Source organism: Hippopotamus amphibius, chromosome 3 (assembly GCF_030028045.1).
Source record: "Hippopotamus amphibius kiboko isolate mHipAmp2 chromosome 3, mHipAmp2.hap2, whole genome shotgun sequence".
Taxonomy (NCBI): domain Eukaryota; kingdom Metazoa; phylum Chordata; class Mammalia; order Artiodactyla; family Hippopotamidae; genus Hippopotamus; species Hippopotamus amphibius.
The window spans coordinates 49421702-49445465 of NC_080188.1; the positions used below are offsets into that span (position 1 = coordinate 49421702).

Genomic DNA, 23764 nt, shown 5'->3' on the forward strand with positions numbered 1-23764 from the left:
TGTTCTTAGCAGAACTATCATTTTTCAGTCGAAAGAGCATGGTTCTTGAAACCAAGCAGTCTTGGCTTCAAATCCTGGTTTCACCAGTTGCACAATAACTGACCAAATAATTTCTTTAAGTTTCTGGGTTTTTAAAAAAAAATTTATTTGTAAAACAGGAGCAATAATAACTTATAGGATTTTTTGTGGGGATTAAATGTTACATATAAATACATACATATATACACACATATGTAATACATATGTAACGTAGTATAGGTGTACATATATACACATGCACCTATAATATACATGTATGTATATATACATACACATATGTAATACAGATGTGTTAATAGTTGCTTAGTAAATAGTAGCTGTGAGTATTGTATGGACATATAACTGGTATGCTGGACATTTTAAAAGGGTTTTGGGAAGTCATATGTTTGATTTTTTTTAAAAAGCAATTATCTCTATGGTATCATATTTTGAAACGTTAGCTTTCTAACTTGCTTGCACATAATGCAGAGTGGTTGGTATATTGATGAACATGGTCATGAAATGCACACATGAGAAAAAAATCTAGCAGCTGATGCACTGCTTTATAAATTCTGCACAGGGGTGTAGTGGTGATCCCTCTGAGTAACAGAGATCATGGAGTGATTTGTCTGGATACAGGAAAGGTCTGAGGTTGGAGAAGTGGGAGCCTCTGCTATACCCTGTAAGTGCTGGGCACTGTGCTAAGAAATGCAGCTGTGTTACCTAATTTATCCTCCTGGATAGATTTTATTATCTTTATTCTTTTGACATAAAGCGAAACTGAGGCTGAGCCAGGATAATTTTCTTGCTTAAGATTCTGTAATTATTAAGGCAGGGAGCAAGATTCCAAGCCAGATTTGTTTGACTCCAAAATCCATCTGTAGATTTTGGAGAACGTTCAGTCTAATCTCTAAATTTTATGAAAGAGGATCTAAGACCCACACCAATGACTTGTCGAGTGTGCCCAGCTTGGTAAAAGCAGGTTCTGACTTTCCATCCAGTGCTCTTTTTCTGTACTAAGTTGTTTCTCCAGTTCTTGTCTTTTGGTTTGTTCTCTAATTGTTTCAAAAGCCTTGCTTCTTTAACTTTCAAGTTCAAGGGCAAATATAAGGGACCGGGTCGTATTCTTCTGTCTCTGGTTTGGGCTGTATTTCTCGATATCTTCCATACTGTATAGCACAATGATAAATCCTTAATAAATTCTTAATGAATTGAATTCTTAAAGGAGTTAACCTCTGAAATCCTATTTTGATTGAGGCAGAGGTATAAATACATACAAATATACATAGATACATATTGGGGTTATACTTTGAGAAATTCATTTGATATTTTATGATAAAGGCTCTCAATGCTGTTGTATCCACTGCTTTGTTTTTGTATAGTCTGGCAAGATTTATCTTTTAACATTTCTGTTCAATGTAATCACTGATATTTTAAGGTCTGTGTATAGTATCTTACTATTTGTTTTCTATTTGTCACTTCTGTTCTATATTTCTTTGTTTTTTCTTTTTGTCTTTTGGATCAATCTAATCTTGTTTTGTATTTAATTTCCCATTAGCTTGTTAGTTATACATGCTTTTACTATTCCTTTGATGGTTATATTAGAGATAACAATATGTAGTAATCATTTTATTTATCTCTTCCCAACTAATACTAGAACCTTGAAACACTTCAGCTTTACTTATCCCTCTGCTATCTTATGTGTTACTGTTATTAGGCATTTTAAACTTGCATATATTTTAAATCCTACAAGATGTTAGCATTTTTGTTTTGTAGTTATTTATTTAGATTACTCACATATTTGGCCTTTTGATTACTCAAAATTCTTTCCTACATTCCTGCATTTCCATCTAGAATCATTTTCTCTTTGCCTGAGGAACCTCCTTTAGGATTTTATTTTATTTTGTTTCTTTAGTTCGAGTTTATAGGTGACAAATTCTCACAGGTTTTATTAATTTGAAAATCTTTATTTCACTTTAACTGTTGAAGGATACTTTTGCTAGGTATAGAATTCTAAGTTGGTGATTGTTTCTGTTTCTCATTTTAAAGAGTTGTCTTCTAACTTTCACCATTTGTGTGTATGTTTGTGGAGAAGTTAGCTGTCAGTTTTAGCATTAGTCTATGAAGATAATTCCTCTATGGTTTTTAAGATTTTTCTCTATGAAAACAATCTAAATGTCTGTTGATAGATGAATGGATAAAGATAATGTAGTTTATATAAATACAATGAAATATTGTTCAGCTTTTAAAAAAGAAGGAAATCCTGTCATTTACAATAACATGGGTGAAACTGGAGGGCATTATGCTAAGTGAAATAAGCCAGACAGGGATAGACAAATACTGCATGGTATCACTTATATATGGAATCTTTAAAAAAAAAATATCAAGGGATATCCCTGGTGGTCCAGTGGTTAAGAATCCATGCTCCCAGTACAGGGGTCCTGGGTTTGCTCCCTGGTCAGGGAACTAAGATCCTGCATGCCACATGGTGCAGCACACACACACACACACATACAAAAGTCAAACTCATGGAAACAGAGAGTAGAAAAGTGGTTGCCAGGGGCTCAGGGTGGGGAAAGTAGGGACAAGTTGGAGAAAAAATTTTTTTTTCTCTTTGCTGTGGGTTTTTGGTAGTCTTACTCTGATGTGCTTAGATATTGTATTCTTTATATTTGTTCTGCTTGATATTCATAGCACCTCTTGAATCTATAGCTTGCTGTTTTCCTTCTGTTTTGGAAAATTTTTGGCTATATTTCTCGAAAAATTTGTTTCTGCTTATTTTCTGCCATTTCTTTCTCAGGACTCAGTTGCCCATATATTAAACCTTACAACATGTTCTGTGTGTCTCCCATGCTCTTTTCCGTGGTTTCCATACTTTTTGTTCTTAATGTTTCATTTTGGGGTTTTCTATTACTTATCCATCTGGGGTTTTTTGCGTGTTATATCCAGTCTGCAGTTAATTATGTTTGTAGATACTGTACCTGATGAAATAGTCATAGTTTAAAAAAATTTTTTTCTAATACATGTTTTTATTGTCTTCTGTTATCTTCATAAAGTTCTAAACAAAACAAAGTACCACCTTTGTTTGAGTTACATGCTAGTTAAGTTCCTGGACAATTCAGTATATATTATTACCACTCAATAAGTTCTTTATGTTTATGTATAAAACAGTTAGGAACAGTTAAGATATAAAATAAGGTAACTATAAACAGATTTTTCATTGACATGAATGTTTTGTGGAAGTGGGACTTTTTCTTGGTGCAGGAATGTTTTGCTCATTACCTGACATCTGGAATTTATGATCCTTGTCTACTAAATGCTAGTAGCACCCTAACCTTCATTCTTCAGAGTAAATTTTTAAATGCCTCTTGGGGTGGCATAGTCCCTGTTTAGGAGTCTGCTTTACATTAAATAGTGAGGCTGGGTCATCAGTGATGCTGTCTTTGACTCAGGGCCTCTGCTGAGTCTGACAATAGACATAGTAGGATGTGGCTTTATGTGGTTGAATGTGAGCATCAGTACAACTCCCAACCATTTACTCAATGGCCAGTTTAACTAGACCAATTGCAAAGAGGCTGGCTAGAAGAAAAAGTTAGGGATGGAGGTTTTGCTGCATAGCTTCAAATGCTATGATACAGCTTTGACATGCTGGAACACAATAGCATCAGGTAGACAAGCCTAGCATTCAGGCAGAAATAGACAGGCCCTTTTAGAGCAAAGGCCTTAACTGAGACATAGGTCTAGAAGGCTGGATCTCAAACAGTGCATATTGAAAATGGTTACTGCAGCTGCAAGGGCAGCATGGAGAGTGCAGTGCTGTTGTCTGTGTGTTTGACTTCCAGCAATTACATCACAGAATTGCCAGCAATTATTTAAATTTGGGAATATTTATCCATCCACCCATCCATCCATTCATTAACTCAGTCAAAATCGTTGTTTAAGTGCCTGCCACATTTCAGTCACTATGGGAGTACAAAGCTATCTCTATGTAAAGAAACTGTCCGTACTCTTGGGGAGGTAGATAGATGTAAACAACTAATTATAGAATGAATGATAATGATCTATTCAGGGAGGGAGATAAGAAAATAAATAATTTTAATATGAGAGATAATGGTATTCCTTTCATTTAGTTTCATGGGCAAACATTTTGAATGTTTAATTTTTTTTTCTCCATTTGCCTTAGGAAGTGAAGTCTTTGAGAGCTGAATTGTTAGAGGAAAAAGAAAAGCAATTTCAAGCTTAAGCTGTACTAGAGTCTCCCTAGTATCTGGATTACTTAAAGTGAAAATATGAGGCAGACTTTTTATTCCTTGTAGAACTTTTTCTGTGGTTAGCATCTCCAGGAATTTATGAAGGTTATTTTGTCATTGGAGTCCTCTTAGGTTGGGCTTCCACTGTAATAGGATTGTGTTAGAACAAATGGAAAGCTGGGTGTAAAAATAGAAGAGCTAAGCCGGTGTTTCCATTACTTCAGAATTTGGAATGTGAAGCACATGCACTGGATATTTAATTTTATTCTATATTTTGAAGAGTTCCTTTTTTTTTTCTTTTTTTTTGGTATACTACTCTAGGAGTATAGTTTCCATAGCACTCTATAGTGGAATACTTTATAAACATTTAAGCTGTGGGAAAGTTAACTTACTCTTATTTTGGAAGCTGGAGGGGTTTTCTAAATCTCTAAATGCTACAACTATCCCGTCTGTCACAGAAAATACTGTAATCAACTGGTTAAGATTGCGGCAAGTTACCAAACTCATAGCTAACATTTATTAAGTGCTTCCTATGCACCAGTCACTGTGCTAAGTAAGTACATTAGTTTATTTCATGTTCACTGTCACCCTACTGTGTCCTATCTTACCCTTAGTTTATATATTAGGAAATAGAGACTCAGAAAAGCTAAGAGATTTGTCTAAGTTCCCAAAGCTAGGAAGTAATTGAATTGGTATTGGAACCCAAGTTTATCCACTCTTTCATACTGGCATTGCTGCTTGAGTGCGTGTGCTGTGTAACTTTGTGTTCATAAACCAAGGCTGTGGGTACAGAGGTGGGTGTGGTGGGAAAAACATAAGCTTCAGAATCAAATGGACATTGGTTCAAATATAGCTACAATCACTAACAAGCTTCGGGAATATCACCTAACCTCTCAGAAGCTTGGTTTCCTTTTCTGTAAAATGGGGATGATGATAATATGTATCTCAAAATACTTTAGGAAGAAATATGAAAGATGTGAATGTGCCAGAGCATCTGGAGCCCAGAAGGTGCTCTCTTTCTCCTTTCTCTTTTCCATGCCAAACAGAACTTGGAGGAATAAGACTGGCTTTTTGGAAGGCGGGGGAGCTTTGGGAACATGAGCAGGGAATATTGACTTAGTCAAGGAGGCAGAGAAGGCCTCTCTGAGGAAGTGATATTTCAGCTGAGACTTGGAGGATGTGTGAAAGTTAGATTAAGAGCGGTGGGAGTGTGCTGTTGAAGGCATGGGGAGCCTCTTAGGCAGGTAGGTCACTTAACCTCGTAGTCCTTTCCTCTGTAAATTTAGCAACACTGCCCTTGTGTGCCTCACCTTGTTGGCTTATTAAAGTGAGAAAAGTGGAAGTAAGAGTGACTTGAAATGGTAAGACTGCTCTACAGTATCTATCTATTAATCTATTTATCTATACACACACACACGTATACATACCACATATATAAGGCACATATATATATAATAAAGCATTCATTGTTATTGATATTATATGATAACAGTACAACATAGAAGAAAAAGGATGGGTTTGAATCCCAGATCCACGCATCACTAGATGTGCTCTAGACAATTCACTCAGCATTTTCACACCCTATTCCCTCATTGATAAAATAAGTGTAGTGGTGCCTTGTCCGCATGCAGGATGCTAGGAGCGGCTGTGAGATAGCGAATGAGTGTGTGGGAGACCTGGAGAAGTACTGGCCTTTGGCAGTAGCTTGTTCCCTTTCCTTTCCTTTCCCTGCCTCCACCGGTGTGAGCGCACTATCATAAGAAGGCATATGTACAAGAGCACGCTGTTCAGGGTCTCTTATCAGCCAGCTGAACAAAGACATTTTCAGTTATATATAGCAGCTATCTTTTCATCTGTGAGTCATGCTGTTGCTTCTCTATCTGAGTTGATCTTCTTATGGCTGATACCTTCAGGTTTATCATTTTAAGACAAGAGCAATAGGAGATCAGGTACAAGCTAGTTATTCCAGGATGCCGAAATGGGAAACTACTTAGGCCCTTTGTGCTCAAAACAAACTCCATAAGGGGGTATTGTGTGGAGCAAGCCTTTGAAATAGGTCTCAAACAGGAAGTGCTTCACCATTTTCTCTTTTATTGGGCATTGGCTTGTATTTGTCTCTCCTGAAAGGGGAGAATTTAATGTAAATACAAGGGCCCTTATCTTTTCTTAACAATAAGTGTCCTCTGTTCCTTTTCATTTGGGACTGGATGAGGAGCTTCACATGAACTTTAAAATGTGACCAAATGAAAAAGATATTGTTTATCTAAGCTGCCTGAGGAAGGGCGCTTGGGGAAAGAATTGAACTCTGAAATAACCTTATGAAAGTTATTGATTCGTTTCTTTATGGTTCTTTGACAAACAAGAACCATTATTTCAGTGTCTGGACTGGAGTTGGGGTCAAAGAACCCTTTTATATTGATTATCTTTCCTGAAAACCAGACTTGTCAGGAAAATGAACCTCCAGAAATGAAGACACAAGGCGCAGTGGAATATTGCGGTCCTTTCATTGCTTTGAAGGACAAGTGGAGAACACAGTTAACTTTTTAAAATTTTACTGAGCGCAAGAAGGTTTGGGGATAACTCAGGAAGTTTAGATAAATGGCTGACTGTTAGGTATTAGGTGGGTGTTTTTGTTTAACTCCCCTCCGCCCATGCTAGTTCAGCTCCAAAGCCCAGATGCTACCTACCTATGGTTGGCAGGAAAAAGGGCACACATTTTTGGTTTTTCTACCTTATGTTTTGAAAGTAACTTTTAAAGATCACGTAAGTTATATATTTTGTTATTGAAAAAATAGGAAATATGTATGAGGATAAAGGAGACGACAGAAAAATCACCACTAATCCCCACCCAGGAATGACCACCCTTTGCTTACTGGTTTATAATATTCCATACTTTGTTTTCATGCACAAAAATATATTTTAATTATAAAAAGACATTATATTGTGCACACTATTTTATAATTTGAAAGCACAACTTTGGGGTTGCTTTATTCCTCCTTTATCATTTTTGGCCTGAAAAGCTGAGGGGATTTAAAATGAGATGAATTAATCAATAATTAAAATAGGGTTATTATAACATTCAGATGAAAGAAAATTTATGTCAATAGTTGATATACTGCTTTTATAGAATACTATAAGTAATATCCCCCCAGAAATTTGAGTATTCGTGAGGGATATAGTCATTATTTATTTTTAGCATTAAACAAATGTTTAATAAATATTTAACGAAGTGAAATAGTTTTTGTTGTTTTTTGAAGCACCTTGCTATTACTTTAAGGTATTTAGGGATGGAGGCACTATATTATCTGCAAGAGCGCTTTACTCACTTATTAAAAATATTAAAAGCCGTTGAGATTGCTTTCTAGGTTTGTCATAATCTAATCCTTTAATCTATATTCTAGTGAAAAACTATTATAAGACTGTTTCTTTTGCTGAGTGTTTTAGATTGGAAGAGAGGATTATAAAGTGATGGAATTGCGATGGTAACATGGAAAATCTGTAAAATTTACTTTATGATGTTATTTCTTTGGTCTTTATGGCTTTATCCAGAGTTTTAGCAACCAAGGAACTCTAGTATCCTTACCTCCGTAAAGCAATTTTATGGCACCATAGAAATTGATTCATAAAGTTTTAGACCTGAACAATATATGGTCACCTATCTAGGCCCTGGTAAAGGGCTCATTTCATTTAAAATTACCCATAAATTATTGACTCTGTGAGGACATTAATATAAGGAAGCTTTTTTGACAATGCCTAGATGAAGAAAATTTTTCTTTATGGTTTGATTCCAGTGAACTAATAACCTTCAGCATTATGGGGATTTTGTAGTAATGTCATTTAAACATTGTTTTCTTAAGATCTCTTGTCCTACCTGGGGTATCTTAAGTCATGAGGAGAGATGTTTCTTGAGGATAAACGAGTACGCAGGGTTGTTCACTGATAAATTCAGCCAACACTCAGGAATCATGCTCGGTGAAGGGGCTCTACAAAGAGGAATAACGCGAGCTCTCCTTCCTTGAAGAGTCATAGACTGGTGGGAAGACAGATATGGGAACAAATTCAGAAATGCTTCCCGGGCCCAGATAAATTTAACTTTGAATTAACATAAAGAAAAATTATGTTTCTGAATGAAAGTGAAAAATAATTCCATGTTTTTAGAACATCCGGTTCTGAGTTTGGTGGGCTGAGTCCAGTGATTGAGAGCTGCTGAAAGGTATAATGGACTATTTTGGAGTCTAGGGTCACTGAGGAAATATTTGAGGTGTAGGGAAGAACTTGATGCATGGTGTAAGAATGCCACATCTGGAGAGAGTAGAGATGACAGGCCTCTTAGAGCCACCCTGAGCTGAAGCGAGTACATGGAGCTTGTGTGGTGAACTGACGTCCGAGTGAAAAGGAAGATGGGTTCATGGTTACGGAGGCTTTTCCAGTTACCTAAGTAGTCTTGCAAATGCAATCTATGGATCCATTTCTTTCTTCTAATTCAACATCCTGGGTCTTTTCAATGCTAGGGTCCTAATTAAGTAATAATTTCATTCTGTTTTGCTTGGGTAGGCTGGATTGGGAAAATGGGAAAGTCAGGTTACTTAGGGGAATGTTTTCACTCTGAGAAAAGGAAATGTTTAGAAGATATTTGCTAAATGCCTATGACATCATAGGAATCATTTGGATTAAACATAAATTACATTAAAAATAAATTAATGGGCCTTTAATAAGTTCCAGGCACTGTTCAACTCTCCTTAAGCACTTCATCTCATTTGATCCTTTCAATAACCCTATGAGTTTAGTACTTTATCATCCCTACTTTACAGATGAGGAACCTGGAACACCTTGATAACGGACTCCCTGTTAATGAATGGTGACCCCAGAATTCAAGTCCAGCAGCCTGGCTCTAGATCCTGCATTCTTAGGTCTCATACAGCTTCGTGAACTTGAGCAAATTGCTCAGTCTCTCGTGTCTTGTTTCCTCATGTGTTAGGTGGGAATAGTCATGATAATAATAGCGCCAGCTTAACAGGGTTGCTGTTCCTGTAAGAGCTTTGCGTAGCGTTGATGTGCGGTTAACTCCCTCTCTGCTGGGCCCAGCTCTCTAGGCTGATGGCAGAGGTCAGGAGAGCAAAGGAGGCCACCCTCCTCCAGCACCACAAGTGCCTTCTACCAGCACTTCCTGTCAGCATAAGTGATCGATTAACAGTAGCCGCTGACTCTAAGTTGTCATTTTTATTTAATCTGTATCCTGAAGCCGAAACTGTTTCCTTAAATCATGAGGGAACATATATTACGGCATGCTTGAGAATGAAATTTTTTTTCCTCACCTATTTGTCATTGCTTTTTGGGTTAAGAGTAGCTTGTAGTTGGCACACTATTGCCAGTTTCAGAAGAATATTCTGTAACAGTAAAGAGAAAGAAATTCAGAGGTATTCCAAGTCAGGTCCTAGGACTCATTTGCTTTGACTCAAAATTTTTATGAATTAGCCACTGGGAACGTAGTCTCACCTCAGATGTGTTTTCCATTTCTTAAATGAACTTTGGGTTTTTAGCACGTTCCCTAAAAGCTTTTACATTTAACATTTCTCCACACAAAAGGATGACTTCATTTTTCCTTGAGAATACTGTGCACAATCCATGTAAATCTGTACCAGTGTTAGTACATCAGATGCAGTCCTTCAAAGAGACAGGACGAATAGGAGAAATATATAAATATATATATATATATTCTATCTATCTATTTATCTATTGAGAGAGGGGGAGAGAGAGAGAGGAATTTATTTTAAGGAACTGGCTCATGCAGTTGTAGGGACTGGCAAGTTTGAAGTCTGTAGGAGCAGCAGGCTAGAAACTCAGGCAGAATTTCTATGTTACAGTCTTGAGGCTGAAATCCTTCCTCTCCAGGAAAGGTCGGTTTTTCTTTTAAGGCCTTCAACTGATTGAATTGAGGTTCATTCACGTTGTTGAAGGTAGTCTCCTTTACTTAATCAACTGATTATAAATGTTAATCACATCTACAAAATACCTTCATAGCAACATCTAGGCTCATATTTGACAAACAGAAATTAACCATCACATTTGGTGTCTGTCTTTCTATGAAAGCATCCTTTGCTAGCATCCATCATTTTCACAGCTCATCCCAGTTCAGGTCGAGTGCTAATATTCTGGTGACTCTACCAAGAGTTTAGAAACTTGCCTTACTTCTCCCCAAAGTATTTGAGTAGCACTTCAATTGTTTGATGACAAAAGGATGAGGAAGTATAGAAAGGAGGACAAAGCCTTCACTAAGCGACTTGTGAACTGTAAACGCTTGATTTAGAAGGACCTACAGTGTGCTGGGCCCAGGATGGTGCCTGCTTTGGGTGCTCACAGTCTGGTCTGGTTAGGATAACAGGAATGTAGATGAGTACAGTGAAACAGATCACAGTTGAGTCACAGAGAAGCCGTGAGGAGCTGCATCCAAGTGGAGGGTCAGTGTGCAGGATTAAGGGTTAAGAAATGATTCTTTCTTGAGGTTGAGGCTTGAAAGAAAGTGTGTTGGTTTGAGAGCTCTCTTTGGGGGAGTCAGGGAGAACTGGGGATCCAGGAACAGCATAAGCTATGAGGCCAGATAAGAGAGGCTGGGACTGTCCAATGGCTTGACCAACTAGAGTAGATGAAGTCTGAGAACTGTGAGATTTGCCAAGGCCAGGGAGAGAGGCGAGTGTCATGATGGGGTCTGTGCTTTATCCCATCAGAGGTAAAGGTGAGCCATGGAGTAGAGTGAGTGCTGGTGGATGTAGCAGCAAAGAACTGGGAAGTGAAGTGTGAGGTGCTGATGGTATCTAGTGGCAAAAGCTGCTCTTAGGATGCTGGTTAGTGCTAGTTCAAATGTCATTTTCCTTTTAACACGCTCCAATGGTTTCTGCTAGTTAACATCAAAGAGAAACCTCAAGTCTGGGAGCAGCTTGTCCTCCTGAGGTTTCAGTCCAATCGATTGTTTTTACTCTGGGTATCGACAGCTCTCCGCTGCATGCCCTTGTCTTTGGCTACGTGGGTTGACTGTAGTGAAATGGATTAGACTGCTTTTATTGCCTCTTGGAGTTTAATCAGTGCCCAGCAAGCACCGTGTGTGTCCGTGACTTTCCTTTGCCTTTTAATTGTTCAGGCCGTGGGGCTGTTGATGGTGCCACTTTTGTGTGCTCATAACTTGACGGATCGGTTTTTAACTCAGAGCTTATGCTTCTTTGCAGGATGCCACCATTTGGAAGCCCGATTCATGCCAGAACTGCCGTTGCCATGGTGATATCGTTATCTGCAAACCTGCTGTTTGCAGAAACCCTCAGTGTGCCTTTGAGAAGGTATGGTATCCTAATTGTTTTCTAAAAGTAAAGTCAGGGAAGGATAGGGTGCTTGCATTTTTTTCAATCATCTGGTTTTGACATTTATCCCAATCTCTAATTGTAAGGTGTAGGAGAGAATTTTAACATATATCTAAGAATATCTTAATTTCTGTTTATTGGGCATTTACTCTGAACCAGGCACTCAAGGTTAAAACTTAAAGGTTTAACAGTGTTATCCCATGTAATATTACGTGGGATAGGTACCTTTATCCCCACTTTACAGATGAGGAAAGTGAAGCCTGGAGATTTTAGGCAACTTAATATGATTATGCAGTTAATAAACTGCTGCCCGGAGATCTTCACTGGGTCTGACAGATGCCACAGCTACTGATACTAACCACAGCGTTTTACAAGCCACTGAATGCATTGAAAGTTAGAATTGGGACTTCCCTGGTGGCGCAGTGGTTAGGAATCCACCTGCCAATGCAGGTGACACGTAAGATCCCATATGCTGCAGAGCAACTAAGCCCGTGCACCACAACTACTGAGGCTGTATGGTGCAATTACTGACACCTGCACACCTAGAGCCCGTACTCTGCAACAAGAGAAGCCACTGAAATGAGAAGCCTATGCACCGCAACAAAGAGTAGCCCTGGCTTGCAGCAACTAGAGAAAGCTCGTGCACAGCAACAAAGACCCAATGCAGCCAAAAATAAATAAAAATTTGTTACATAAATTTATTTATTTATTTATTTATTTATTGGCTGTGTTGGGTCTTCGTTGCTGCACGTGGGCTTTCTCTAGTTGTGGCGAGCAGGTGCTACTCTTTGTTGTGGTGCACGGGCTTCTCATTGCTGTGGCTTCTCTTGTTGCGGAGCACGGGCTCTAGGTGTGTAGGCTTCAGTAGTTGCAGCATATGGGCTCAATAGTTGTGGCTCACGGGCTCTAAAGCACAGGCTCAATAGTTGTGGCACAGGGGCTTAGTTGCTCCGCGGCATGTGGGATCTTCCTGGAGCAGGGGTCGAACCCGTGTCCCCTGCATTGGCAGGCTGATTCTTAACCACTGCGCCACCTAGAAAGCCCTAAATAAATAAAATTTTTTTAAAAAAAGAAGAAAAAGAAAGTCAGAATTGACTTCTCAAAGATGATTTTCTAAAGACATTGTTGTGCAACTGATTGTATCATTGTGCTGCCATTGGGCTACCTAGGCTAGGTTTTGATTCAAGAAATCTGGTATTTAACCAAATGTGTGAGGGATGTTTCTTCCTTTCCCCTTTGTTAAACTTTTTCATTTTTTTGACTACACATTATTCTGTTAGAATTTTTTTTCAGGCTCTGACTCTTTTCTTTTTAAAGTGAATCTACTTGCAAAAACATCTTAAGGTTCAAATTTGAACATTTGAAACTCCCTGGAGAAGACCAATTATTTTCTTTAAAAAGCTTTCTGTCAATTTCACAAGCACAGTTTATGTTTCTAGGTTTCTCCCTCCCCGCCCCATAGTCATTAATCTTGCGTCTTTATGCCATCTAGTGCTAAGAAGTTTCTGTTTGTTTCTAACACTGGAGTGAAGATTCTGTGTACCTTTAAGGGTATTTCTCTATTTCTGCATGGGTATATTTCTGAGAACCTGCGTGTGCATCAAATGTTGGTTAAGTAAATACTCCTAAAAGATTTCTGTTTTGCTTGCTGAGTAAATCTGAGCTGGTTTTGTAAGGGCTGTGAAAACATGTCTTCCTCCACTTCATATAATTATGGTGAATAATTATGGTATCATGAAATAAGCCCTGAATTAAATGTTAAAAGACGTAGACAGTATTGCTGAAAACTATTCAATACCAGGGGTCAGCAGACTAAATCTGGCCTGCCACCTGTTTTTGCATGACGTGTGAAAAAAGAGTGGTTTTACGTTTTTCAGTAGTTGGAAAAAACCAACAGAGAACAGTAGTTCGTAATGTGAAAGTTTTATGAAATTGTCTCAGTATCCATAAATAAAGTTTCATTGAAACACAGGCACACTCATTTGTTTAAGTACTGTCGACGGCTGCTTTTGTGCTACAATGACAGAGTTGTGTAGTTGTGATATAGACCATATATGGCCCCCAAAGGCCAAAATATTTACTGTCTGGCCTTTTGCAGAAAATGTTTCTGACCCTTGCTCTATACCAAGTGTGATTTTGTCCCTTCCTAATTTGTTCTTCTCCTGAGTTTTCTCAGTAAATGACAACTCCCTTCTCCCACTCACTCAGGCCAGAAAACTTAGCATCATCCTCCCCACTTTCTCCAACATCTGGTACATTAGCAAATTCCCCAGCTTTTCCATCATGAAACAGTGCATTCCAGATGCACGTTCTCTGCATTTACTCTGGTTCTACCTATTATCTTTTTTTTTTTTTTTTGCCTGCATTCTGCCAGTAGCTTCTTAACTTATTTCACTGTTTTTGTACTTGCCTTTTTCACTGCAATCTTGATATAGCAGCCAGGGGGATCCTATTAAAATTCATCAGATCATGTTGCTTCTCTCCTTAAGCCCCTCCAATAGCTATTGATGGCTTCTCTTCTCACTTTGAGTAACTCCTCTCAATGTCCTGTAAAGTACTACTGTACCGTCTGATTAATTGACTCTTCTCCCTGCTCCCTCTGCCTCGGACACCAAGCCTGCTTGCTGTTCCCTGGACTTGTACCAGGTATACTTCTGCCATTAGAGCCTTTGCACTGTGCTGTTCCCATTGAAATTATCCCTATCTATCTATCTATCATCTATCTATCTATCTAATCTATCTATCATCTATCTATCTATCTAATCTATCTATCATCTATCTATCTATCATCTATCTATCTATCATCTATCTATCTATCATCTAATCTGTCTATCTATTTTGATCCTTTACTTCCTTTAAGTCTTGCTGGAATGTCATTCTTTTGAAATTGCAATTCTCCACCCCCCACCACACATTTCCTATTCCTTTTCCATGCCTTATTTTTCTTCTTGGCACTAACTACTGTCTGACATACTCTATATTTTACTGATAGTTCTTGTTTACTGTCTCTTTTATTCACTGTGTAGCCTTAGCACCTACGATTGCACCTGATACATGGTAGGCACTCAATAAATATCTTTTGACTGAATGAATGAATACATGAGAGATGAAGCTAGAGAGTTGGTAAGTTCAAGGTTATGGAGAGCCTTGTATGCTGTACTGTGGAGCTTGGAATTTTATTTTTAAGATGATAGAATACTAATGAAGATTTTAAGGCATGTGGATAGAATGGCCAGCTTTTCTCTTTGAAAGATCTTTCTGGTTTTTCAAAGATAATGCATAATATTGGAGATGAGGAGATCAGTTGGGAGGCTGTGAGAATAATCCAGATGAGCTGATGAGTACCTGAATCGGACCACTGGTTGTGTAGGGGTGAAGAGGAAAGGGCAGACTCAGTAAGTATTTAGAAGATAAATCAGCAGAACTGAATGAAGGTAGGAGGGTGGGAGAAAGGAAAAGCAAAGATGACTCACGTATTTGTGGCTTGATGACTAGCTAGCTAGCTGAGCCATAAACTGAGATTGAGAAAATAGGAGAATGAGGAAAAGCATCTCATCTGGAAGGAGAACGATGATTTTGGTTTGGGGCACATTGAGTTTGACGTGTTCATGGAAGAGCCAAGTGAATATGTCTAAAAGGCAGCTGGATATATGAGTCTAAAGCTCAGAGGGGAAGACAGAGTTGGAGATATAAAGTGGGTATCGTTAGCAGGGAGAGAGTAGTGCACGCCTTTAGGATTAATAAGCTCATCCAAAGAGATTGTGTGAAAAAAGAATACAAGACCAAGGATGGAATTGGGGGAGCCCAGTCATTTAAGGGGAGGTGAACATAAGAGAGGGAACTTAGAAAGACTAAGAAGACATAGAGAGGTAAGGGGTAAGAAGTGGTCAGAGAAGAGAGCAGTGTTATGGTAGCCCGGAGAGTAGAGAGTTTCCAGAAGGAGTTTGTATCAACAGTGTTGATCCCAGGTAAGGAAGTAATTGGGAGAAGAATTTATTATGATGCATTGAATTTGGCAACATGTAGGCCGCTGGTGGCCACACTGAAGTTGTTGTGAGTGAAGTGGCAGGAGTGGATGCACGGGCTTGAGGAGTGAATGGGAAGTGGGCAAAGGAAGGCCAAGTACAGGCTGCTCCTTCAGGGAGCTTCACTGAGAATGGAAGAGAGAAATGGGACATTAGGTGGACACCACCGTATCTGTGAAGCTTCTTTGAACCTCCCAGCCCCAATCATCGAGCCTCCTGGGTTGCCATGTGCTTTGTGCTCACCCTTTTTACAGCCCTTGACCAGGCTGCCAGTGCTTGTTTGTTTGTCTTCTCTTCCTCCGGACTCTTGGCTCCTTGAGAGTAGGACATTTGTCTTCACTATTTGCAGCCCATCGAACGCACAGTGCATGGCTTAAAGAAGATGCTTCGTCAGTATCTATAGAATGACCAAACAAGGGAAGGGAGAGGGTGTTGTTTTGGCTTTTGATACTACTATGAAAGAGACATCACCACCTTGGGAGGGAAAGGAGGGTGACCTAGAAGAGAGAGAGAAGTTGAAGATATGGGGGACAGTGGAGATAGAGCGACAGAGTGGTAGAACTGGGAGAGGCCTTTAAAATGGATTTAGTCAGACTTTCTCATTTTATAGACAAAGAAACAGACTTTTAGTTGTTCAGTCACTTAAAGATACAGAGCTAGTCAGTGGCCCAGCCATAGCAAGAACATTAGTCCCTGGCTTATGAGCCAGTGTAATTTCTACTCCACCATGTCTTTCCCTGTGTTTCTCAGGAAACTGTGTTGTTATTCGCATCCGCTGGGTACACTTACATTAGTTCATGGCACGAGTTAATGAATCACCATTGTACCCTGAACTAAATTATTATTGTTATTAATAGTAATGTGGGTTCCTATCATTTTTAAAAAACTTTGAAGAGCCCTTTTATAATTTGTGTTTTTCTCATGGATTAACTGGAAACAACCTAGTGTCAATGGTAGTTCTGCTAGATATTTGTATCAATCCATCATCTATTTACTCATCCTATAACCATATATAATAGACTCTGTATTCATATCCTATATCCATTTAGAATAGCTAGCTATAGAGTTAGATAAATAGGGTCAGAGAGAGAGAGAGACAGAGACAGAGAACAATTGAAAGAAAGAGAACAGAGGCATTTAAAAATTGACTAACCTGGTCCTGTCAGAAGCAATTTTCAGGATTTCTGGAGAACATGTACACATAGAGGACGATGCCATGTAGAAGGGCACTGTATTATATAGTGGAATTTCGGCTGCAGACTTCAATGTAGGTAATAATAGTGTTTACCTAATTAAGGTGTTGCGAGAAATTGTATATGTACATGCATGTATATGTATGTATATGCATATAGACACACATATGCTTGCAAGAGTACCTGGCTATTCTAAGTACTCAGTTTTAGCTATAATTATCATATGATCATCATGGTTATTGTTAGTTGGTTCTTCCAGATGCTAGGCAAGAAATCTTCATTGATGTCTCTTGCCCAAGTGGCCACTTCCTAATGCTCCCAGTGCAGAGCCTACCGGGCAGTAAATTTATGTGTTGCATGCAGCCCACAGCTCACAAGGCTATGCAAGGTTACATGGTTAGGTAGCAAGGACTCCCTGTCTTTCCTTCTCCTAGTGCCACATGCAGACTTCTTTGCTCTTCCTTTAGCCCCAAATCACCTCTTTTCATGTTCCAACAGAAGTTCAACAGGTAGACTCAAGACAGAGAACATCTGCTCACAAATAAAGAATATTGTATTTATAAAATGAGTTTTGAGGGCCATATCTGAAGACCAGTTTTTATATAAATCAAAGACAACTAATTTGAGGGGGCCTAAAATATCCCTTGAAGTCTTCCATTATGCCTGCCTTTCTCCCTCGCTCCCTGGGATGATTTCATTTTCTATCTGGATGCTTGGTGGAAATCAGGTTAATGTATTTTCTATATTTACCATCTTAGTGGAAGTTAGACAAGTGTAGGTTTTACTTGGGATTCAGAGGGCTCTTTTGTGAATAGTCATTAATGCTGCACTGTATGTACAATTTTATAAAATCCCATGTCATATAAGTTTTATCCTTTATTAAGCAAATAAGAATTTGGTGATCACTGTTCCTAATGTATTTATCTGTTTAGTGGGTTAACAGTTGTGAAGTAGTAGTCCCATTTCCCACCCACTCTTGAGGATGTAGTTATATATAGTTAACATTCTCTTGTAGGTACAATTCTTTTTAATGGAAACAGCCCCAAATAACAAAGAAACATTAATATATGCATACTTTGTTGAATCTACCAGCTGAATTTTTTGTAGACTTTTATTCTGTGGACAAGTCCTGATTTCCCGGTTAATTCAGGATCGCCTACCATTTTTGATCAAAATCACTAATTACCCGTTCTGCCATACCTCTAGACTTGAGGAAATGCTAAGTGGAAGAGCAGGATGAGTCACAGGGTCTAATAGAAGGATCAGTGGGCCCCAAAGACACATATATATGCCATAGTTTTAATAATCTTGGATAAACAGATCCTGCACAGTGGCAGATAGATGGTTAGTTAACATGTGGCAACTTCCTGATAAATCCTGGGTTATCACTTGGAGGCCCATTCCCTTAATAGTATCATGTATTGATAGGAAACACAATTGCAATTACAGAAGCCTTGATAAACAAAGTAGATCTTTATTGGAGCCCGGGAATTCTACCCAGCTCCGCACAGTACATGTGATACCTCCACGGCAATGCCATTTCCTTTCCCAGCCCTGTCCTTCAGTCACCTGGCCCCTTGTGCTTTGCTACTCTGTGTCCCAGGTAAAAGTGAACCTTAGAACTTCAGCTCCCACCCTGCTGGCTCCATCAGGCCTCTGTAGGATTTTAGAAGACCTGCCAGCTCTGTGGCCACCCCCGCCCAAGTCTTCTCCATTTTAGGGAAATATAGCTCTTCTCTCATCCCAACTGCTTCTCTGGTGTGACACTCACATGGAGCATTTCTAGTGAATAAAATTCTTCACTTCATTACATGTGAAAAGATGTAAGCAGTTTTCAAGGAAATTACTTTCCCAGGGGGGTTCATTTTATCTCTGAGAGAAGCTCGTCTTGACAGAGAGAATCCTTTTTATTAGTGTACTCTGTTTATCCTGTTTATTGTTGTCACCCGCGGAAACTCATGAGATTTAGTGAATCCGATGTGACTGCTTGTTGTTGCTATTTTACACTGAGCTGTTTTTAAATGCTCAGGGGGAAGTGCTTCAAATACCCGCCAACCAATGCTGCCCTGAGTGTGTGCCGAGGACTCCTGGATCTTGCCATCATGAAAAGAAAATTCACGCAGTAAGTATGTTCTGACCCACGGTTGATTCAGTGTCTGTAGATCATTGACAAGGGGAAGCTGAATGCTGAACTTGTGTTGACAAGAGAGGATTTTTTCCCCCTTGTTTGGGCTGTGGAGGACCTCGAGCTTATTTGACTTCCCATTGGCATTTAGGTTTCTTCAGTAAGATTAAACCTGTCTTATTTATTCCACAGGCCCATGTAAATATTTGTTGATTGAATTTGTGTCTGTATAAAGAGTAGTCTGAGAATGTCGATGATGAAGACATCGTGACACTAAATAATAAAAGGGCCACCTCGCCTTTGTGTACCACATACCTTTTTTTCACTTGAGTTTATAAACAACCCTGAGTAGAGCAGGTGTTACTACTCATGTGTTAAAGATGGAAAAGTTGAATTGCAAAGAGTGTAAGTTACTTGCCCCATATATTACCAATAAGTGGTGTCACCTGGCCTAGAGCCCTGGTCTTTTTAGCCCTCATTTAAGGGGGAGTTTCTAAACTTCAGCACTATTAACACTTGAGGCTTTGTCGTGGGGACCATCCTCTGCATTGCAGGATGGTTAGCAGCCTCTACCCACCAGCTACTATCCTCTGAAGTCCTGACAACCAGAAATGTCTGCAGGCACAGCCACATTTCCCTTAGGGGACAAACTGAAAATGCTCAGCTCCTCCCATTTAGAACCAACAGTACTAGAAATCAACCCTGTAGTTCTTTTATTATACTTTCTCCTTCCAGATCCTGTAGGATTAACTTAGAGGTATTAAATACTGATTTAAAAGGACTATTGCAAGGTTTATAATAGAAATTATGAAAATGGAATGGCTACAGGTCATCTCCACTCATGCCCACATGCTCCCCCGAGGCAGCAGGTGAAATTGAATGTGATAGAAAGACGCTCTTTGCCTTAATCTTCACCTTCCACCTGATACAAAACCTTACCCAAGTTAGTGTCTCTGCCCATTCAGGAGAGAGCATAGGTTAGCTGGATTTGATATACCCACTCTAGGCTGCTATTCAGTGTGTGTACCTAAAACCCAGTGAGTACAGTGCACTTTCCCCGTGGGACAGGATCACCTCACTTAAGCCACTGTCTTCACATTACCTGAGGAAGCCACTCTTTCACTTCTGCACAATGTACTGCTGAATGATACCCAAGCAGGATCTTTGTCTTCATACCATGTATCACCTTGTACTGCTTGATTCAGTCTGTGTTATTATGTGGGGTGGTTGAAACTTCGCACGCCACACAAGAGGATCACTTGTGAAATGGAAAGTGCTGAAGGGCAGATTGGTGACAGAATTAATGCCAGTTTGTAATGGTTGGAACAGGCGTGTGGTTCAAGGTCAAAAACCCCAAGCTGAATCTTTCAAGTGAAGGAGCCCCAGGATCCAAAATAAGGCCAGGATCTGGGGGAACAACAGATATCTCAAATAAGAGGAGGTAGCAGGGACATGAAACATAGGAATTCAGTGACTCTTTGTGGGGCCGCTCTAATGACACTTGTCATTTGCTTGCTTGTGTTATGTTCGTGCACATGTGCACTCTTCTTATCTCGATTTAAGATTTCTGAGAACATTGGCAATATTTTGTCTACCTTCATAGTGATCTTCTCTTGCCTCCCACCTAACCTGGCACCTGGCACTGAACTTCTCCCAGTGTAGGTGCTCAGGAAGCATCAGGTCTCAAATAATCAGTAAATCTCTTTTCCAGCTTATCCATGTCCTTGTCCCAAGGCCATGTTGATCTTTGACTAACTAAACTGTGTGGCAGGGCAGTTCAGGGACCACAGATCTGCTGATGGGTTAGTTAGAAATCCATTTGGCCTCCTAGTTTTTCTGGAGGAGTTTAGAAAGTCCTTCTCCCCACCTCCCTTGCAATTCAGCCCTTCTGCCCTGACACAGTACATGGAAAGCTCCAAACTGGGCAAGAGCGTGTCCATGCATTATTTTCCCGTATGCAACTTTCAGAATGTACTCCCCCTGAAAGTGTTATAATTATATTTCTGGTACTTGATGTAACTGAGAAAAAGGCTGAATTGCAGGAACTGTAGTTTGAGGGAAAAAAAATCTCTAGTGGTCTGCTTCTTCAAATAGAAATAGAAGAGTGATTTTTTTTAAGTTGAAACAAAATCCTCTAATTTAGTCTTAATAAAGTGAAAACGATCCTGTTTCTTGTCTTCCTGTTCTTCTTTCCTCTCTTCCTTCACCTTTTTAGATTCTTGCCAAAACTTTCTTAATATTATTCATTTCCTTGAGTGAGTTAGATGCTTGTCTGGGTTGGATCCGAATTTCCCCTTGTCACCTACAGCACTAGGCTATTTCCTGAATCTTGGAGGCTTTTCTGTTTTGCCCCCTTGGCTTGCTTGGAAAGCAGTTTCCAGAGCACTTTGCTCTCCCGCTGAACGGCGGTAATCCTCTCTCTTTAGCCTCTGGCTTGCATCCCACAGGACGGGTTATGGAGATGCTCTCCCAGTAGCTATAAAATAGCCTGGTGTTTTAAGAGCTTTGGAATGGTGAAGTGGCAGCTTTCCCCTGAAAGAGAGATTTAGAAGAGGCTTTAGGAGACAGCGCGTGTGCTGGGAGGAAAATCTGTTAAAGGGATGCCATCCCCAGAGAATAAAGTTGAAGGGAAGGAAAGTCAAGGATGGGTTGAGCTCAGGGCAGCATGAAGAGGCCGTCTTTAATGAAACAACCTTGCCTTGTGAGGGGACCTCTTTTGCTGGCATTGTGGGCAGCACCTTATACAGCTGGCATTCCAGCAAGTCAAGACAAGTCCCCACATCTTCCCTGGAGTGAGGAAAACACTTGAGCCTTTCGGCTGACACCAGGTTATTTAAGAGTTTCACATGGGCTTATTACAGCCAGCATTTGGGGGACTGTTTCATCCATGACCTCCCAAAGCTATCCTTTCAAATTAGCTTTTGGATCTCTGCCCAGCCTTGCCAACCAGTTAGGGAGACAAGCCTAAAAAATATGTTTTCCTAAAGAGTGTTGGAATGCTTTTTTCCTGTTCTTTTCCTCACAAATTAGCTTGTGAAAGGGAGGAGAAAGGACCTTTAACCCCTTTCTTTTCCTCTTTACTAATTTAATCTCAGCACCAGATAATGTCATGTCTGAGAAGACGGTGCTTGGAGATTCACTGAAAAAGAAAGTGGCAGGTGGTAATACCCTAGTGCCCGCATCCGATTGAATACAGGAGCGTGGAGGGAGAGGTCTGCTTGCTTTGCCCGTCTGTGAGGCTAAAAGGGGAACTAATTTATGTGTGTGAGGGAAGAAATGAATATTGAATCCTGCAGCCTTGTTCTCTTCAAAGTAGAGGATGTAATTACAATATGCACTGAACATGTCCAGATATTTAGTATTCTGGATCTATAACATCATAACAGGAACAAATTATATAAAGAAAAATTATTTTTTTGTTCTGTCAGTAAGCCAGGCAAATACTTTATGACCTTATCTTTCCTTTGGACTCATGTCAACAGCCAAGCGGACTTGGTTATTTGGCAATGCAGAAGAATCTATTTAAGATGTTGTCTGCAGAATGTGCTTTTGCCCAGTGTCAAAATCTCATGTTTTCAAAAGGTGTTAATGGTGTTAAGATGGCACAGCTACAGCACGGGTCTTGTGGGAGCACTGCTTTGTGTATGTATTATTTCTTGATTTTACAGAGCTTTCTTTGCTGTTACAGTGCTCATAAAAAATACAACTTCTGTAAATGTGTATAGAGAACACTGTGAAATTAAAAAATATCTTTCTGCCTATCTATCTCTCTTTCTATCTTTCTATCTATCTATCTATCTATCTATCTATCTATCTATCTATCATCTATCTATCTATCATCTATCATCTATCTATCTATCATCATCTATCTATCTATCTGTCATCTATCAGCATGTACCAAACCCCTTGATCTCTGGTCTCCTTCTGCTGAGAGAGGTGTCACTGATTTAGGGATAGGAGTAAGAGATGAAAATGGAGGGGACTCATGTGACTTTTCTCAAAAAGAGAGGTGAGAGTAATTGCTTTCCATCATTCTGTGCAGGTTGGATCACTGTCTGGGCTTCTGTGGCTTTGACATCAAGGGTGGAGTCTCCCTGACGAATGTTCTTTGTTATTCCCATAATTCTCAAACTTACTGTGAAGGGAGAATCTCTTGTTTAATTTTATGTCTCTTGAGTTAGATAATAGATTCACATCATTAGAGAGCTTGAAGGTACTGAAGAGACTAGTTAATACAGCCCTCTCATTTTACAGTTGAGAAAACTGGTGATTGGCAGGTTGCTATTATAATTAATTTTTGTGGTCTCAGTCTGAGAGGTGGTATGATTGCAAATGTTTAAGAAATGACAGCGTTTCTCAGTAGTAACAAAAACCAGCTCTTGTTTTAATGAGATGTTTAGATGTTTAGAAGCAATTTCTTAACTTTTAATAGAATAAAGGTATTCTCTTCAAGTTGTTTTATAAGCAGCTTTCAAATTTTACTTTATTTAAGATATAGAAATGACTTGTTAGCTATTTTAAACAGTACTTTGCTCTCTGATGACCAAAGTGAATATTTGTTTATTGGTGAAAATTTGGAAAATTGAAAAGTATGCAAGCAGAAAAAAAAAAATTCTGCTGGTAATCTCCAAACTATGAAAACCACTGTTTCTTCAGTTTTTGTTTTTTTTTTGGGGGGGGGGGGTTGCAGTGAATATGAATGGATGAATAGGTGATAGCTAGGTAGATAGACAGATAGATGGAGATATGTTTTTACATAATTGTAATTATGCTATGTATATAGTTTATATCTTGCTTTTATAAC

General features: G+C 39.3%; 1 protein-coding gene across 1 annotated transcript in view; it reads left to right on the top strand.

Moving 5' to 3' along the window:
• The window catches only part of FRAS1 (Fraser extracellular matrix complex subunit 1), a 505547-nt gene that overhangs the window by 228223 nt on the left and 253560 nt on the right, over positions 1–23764 (top strand). Inside the window, exons 3-4 of the mRNA XM_057725661.1 lie at positions 11489–11596; positions 18865–18957. Coding sequence (XP_057581644.1) covers positions 11489–11596; positions 18865–18957 — 201 coding nt within the window. The remainder of the gene's footprint in view (positions 1–11488; positions 11597–18864; positions 18958–23764) is intronic.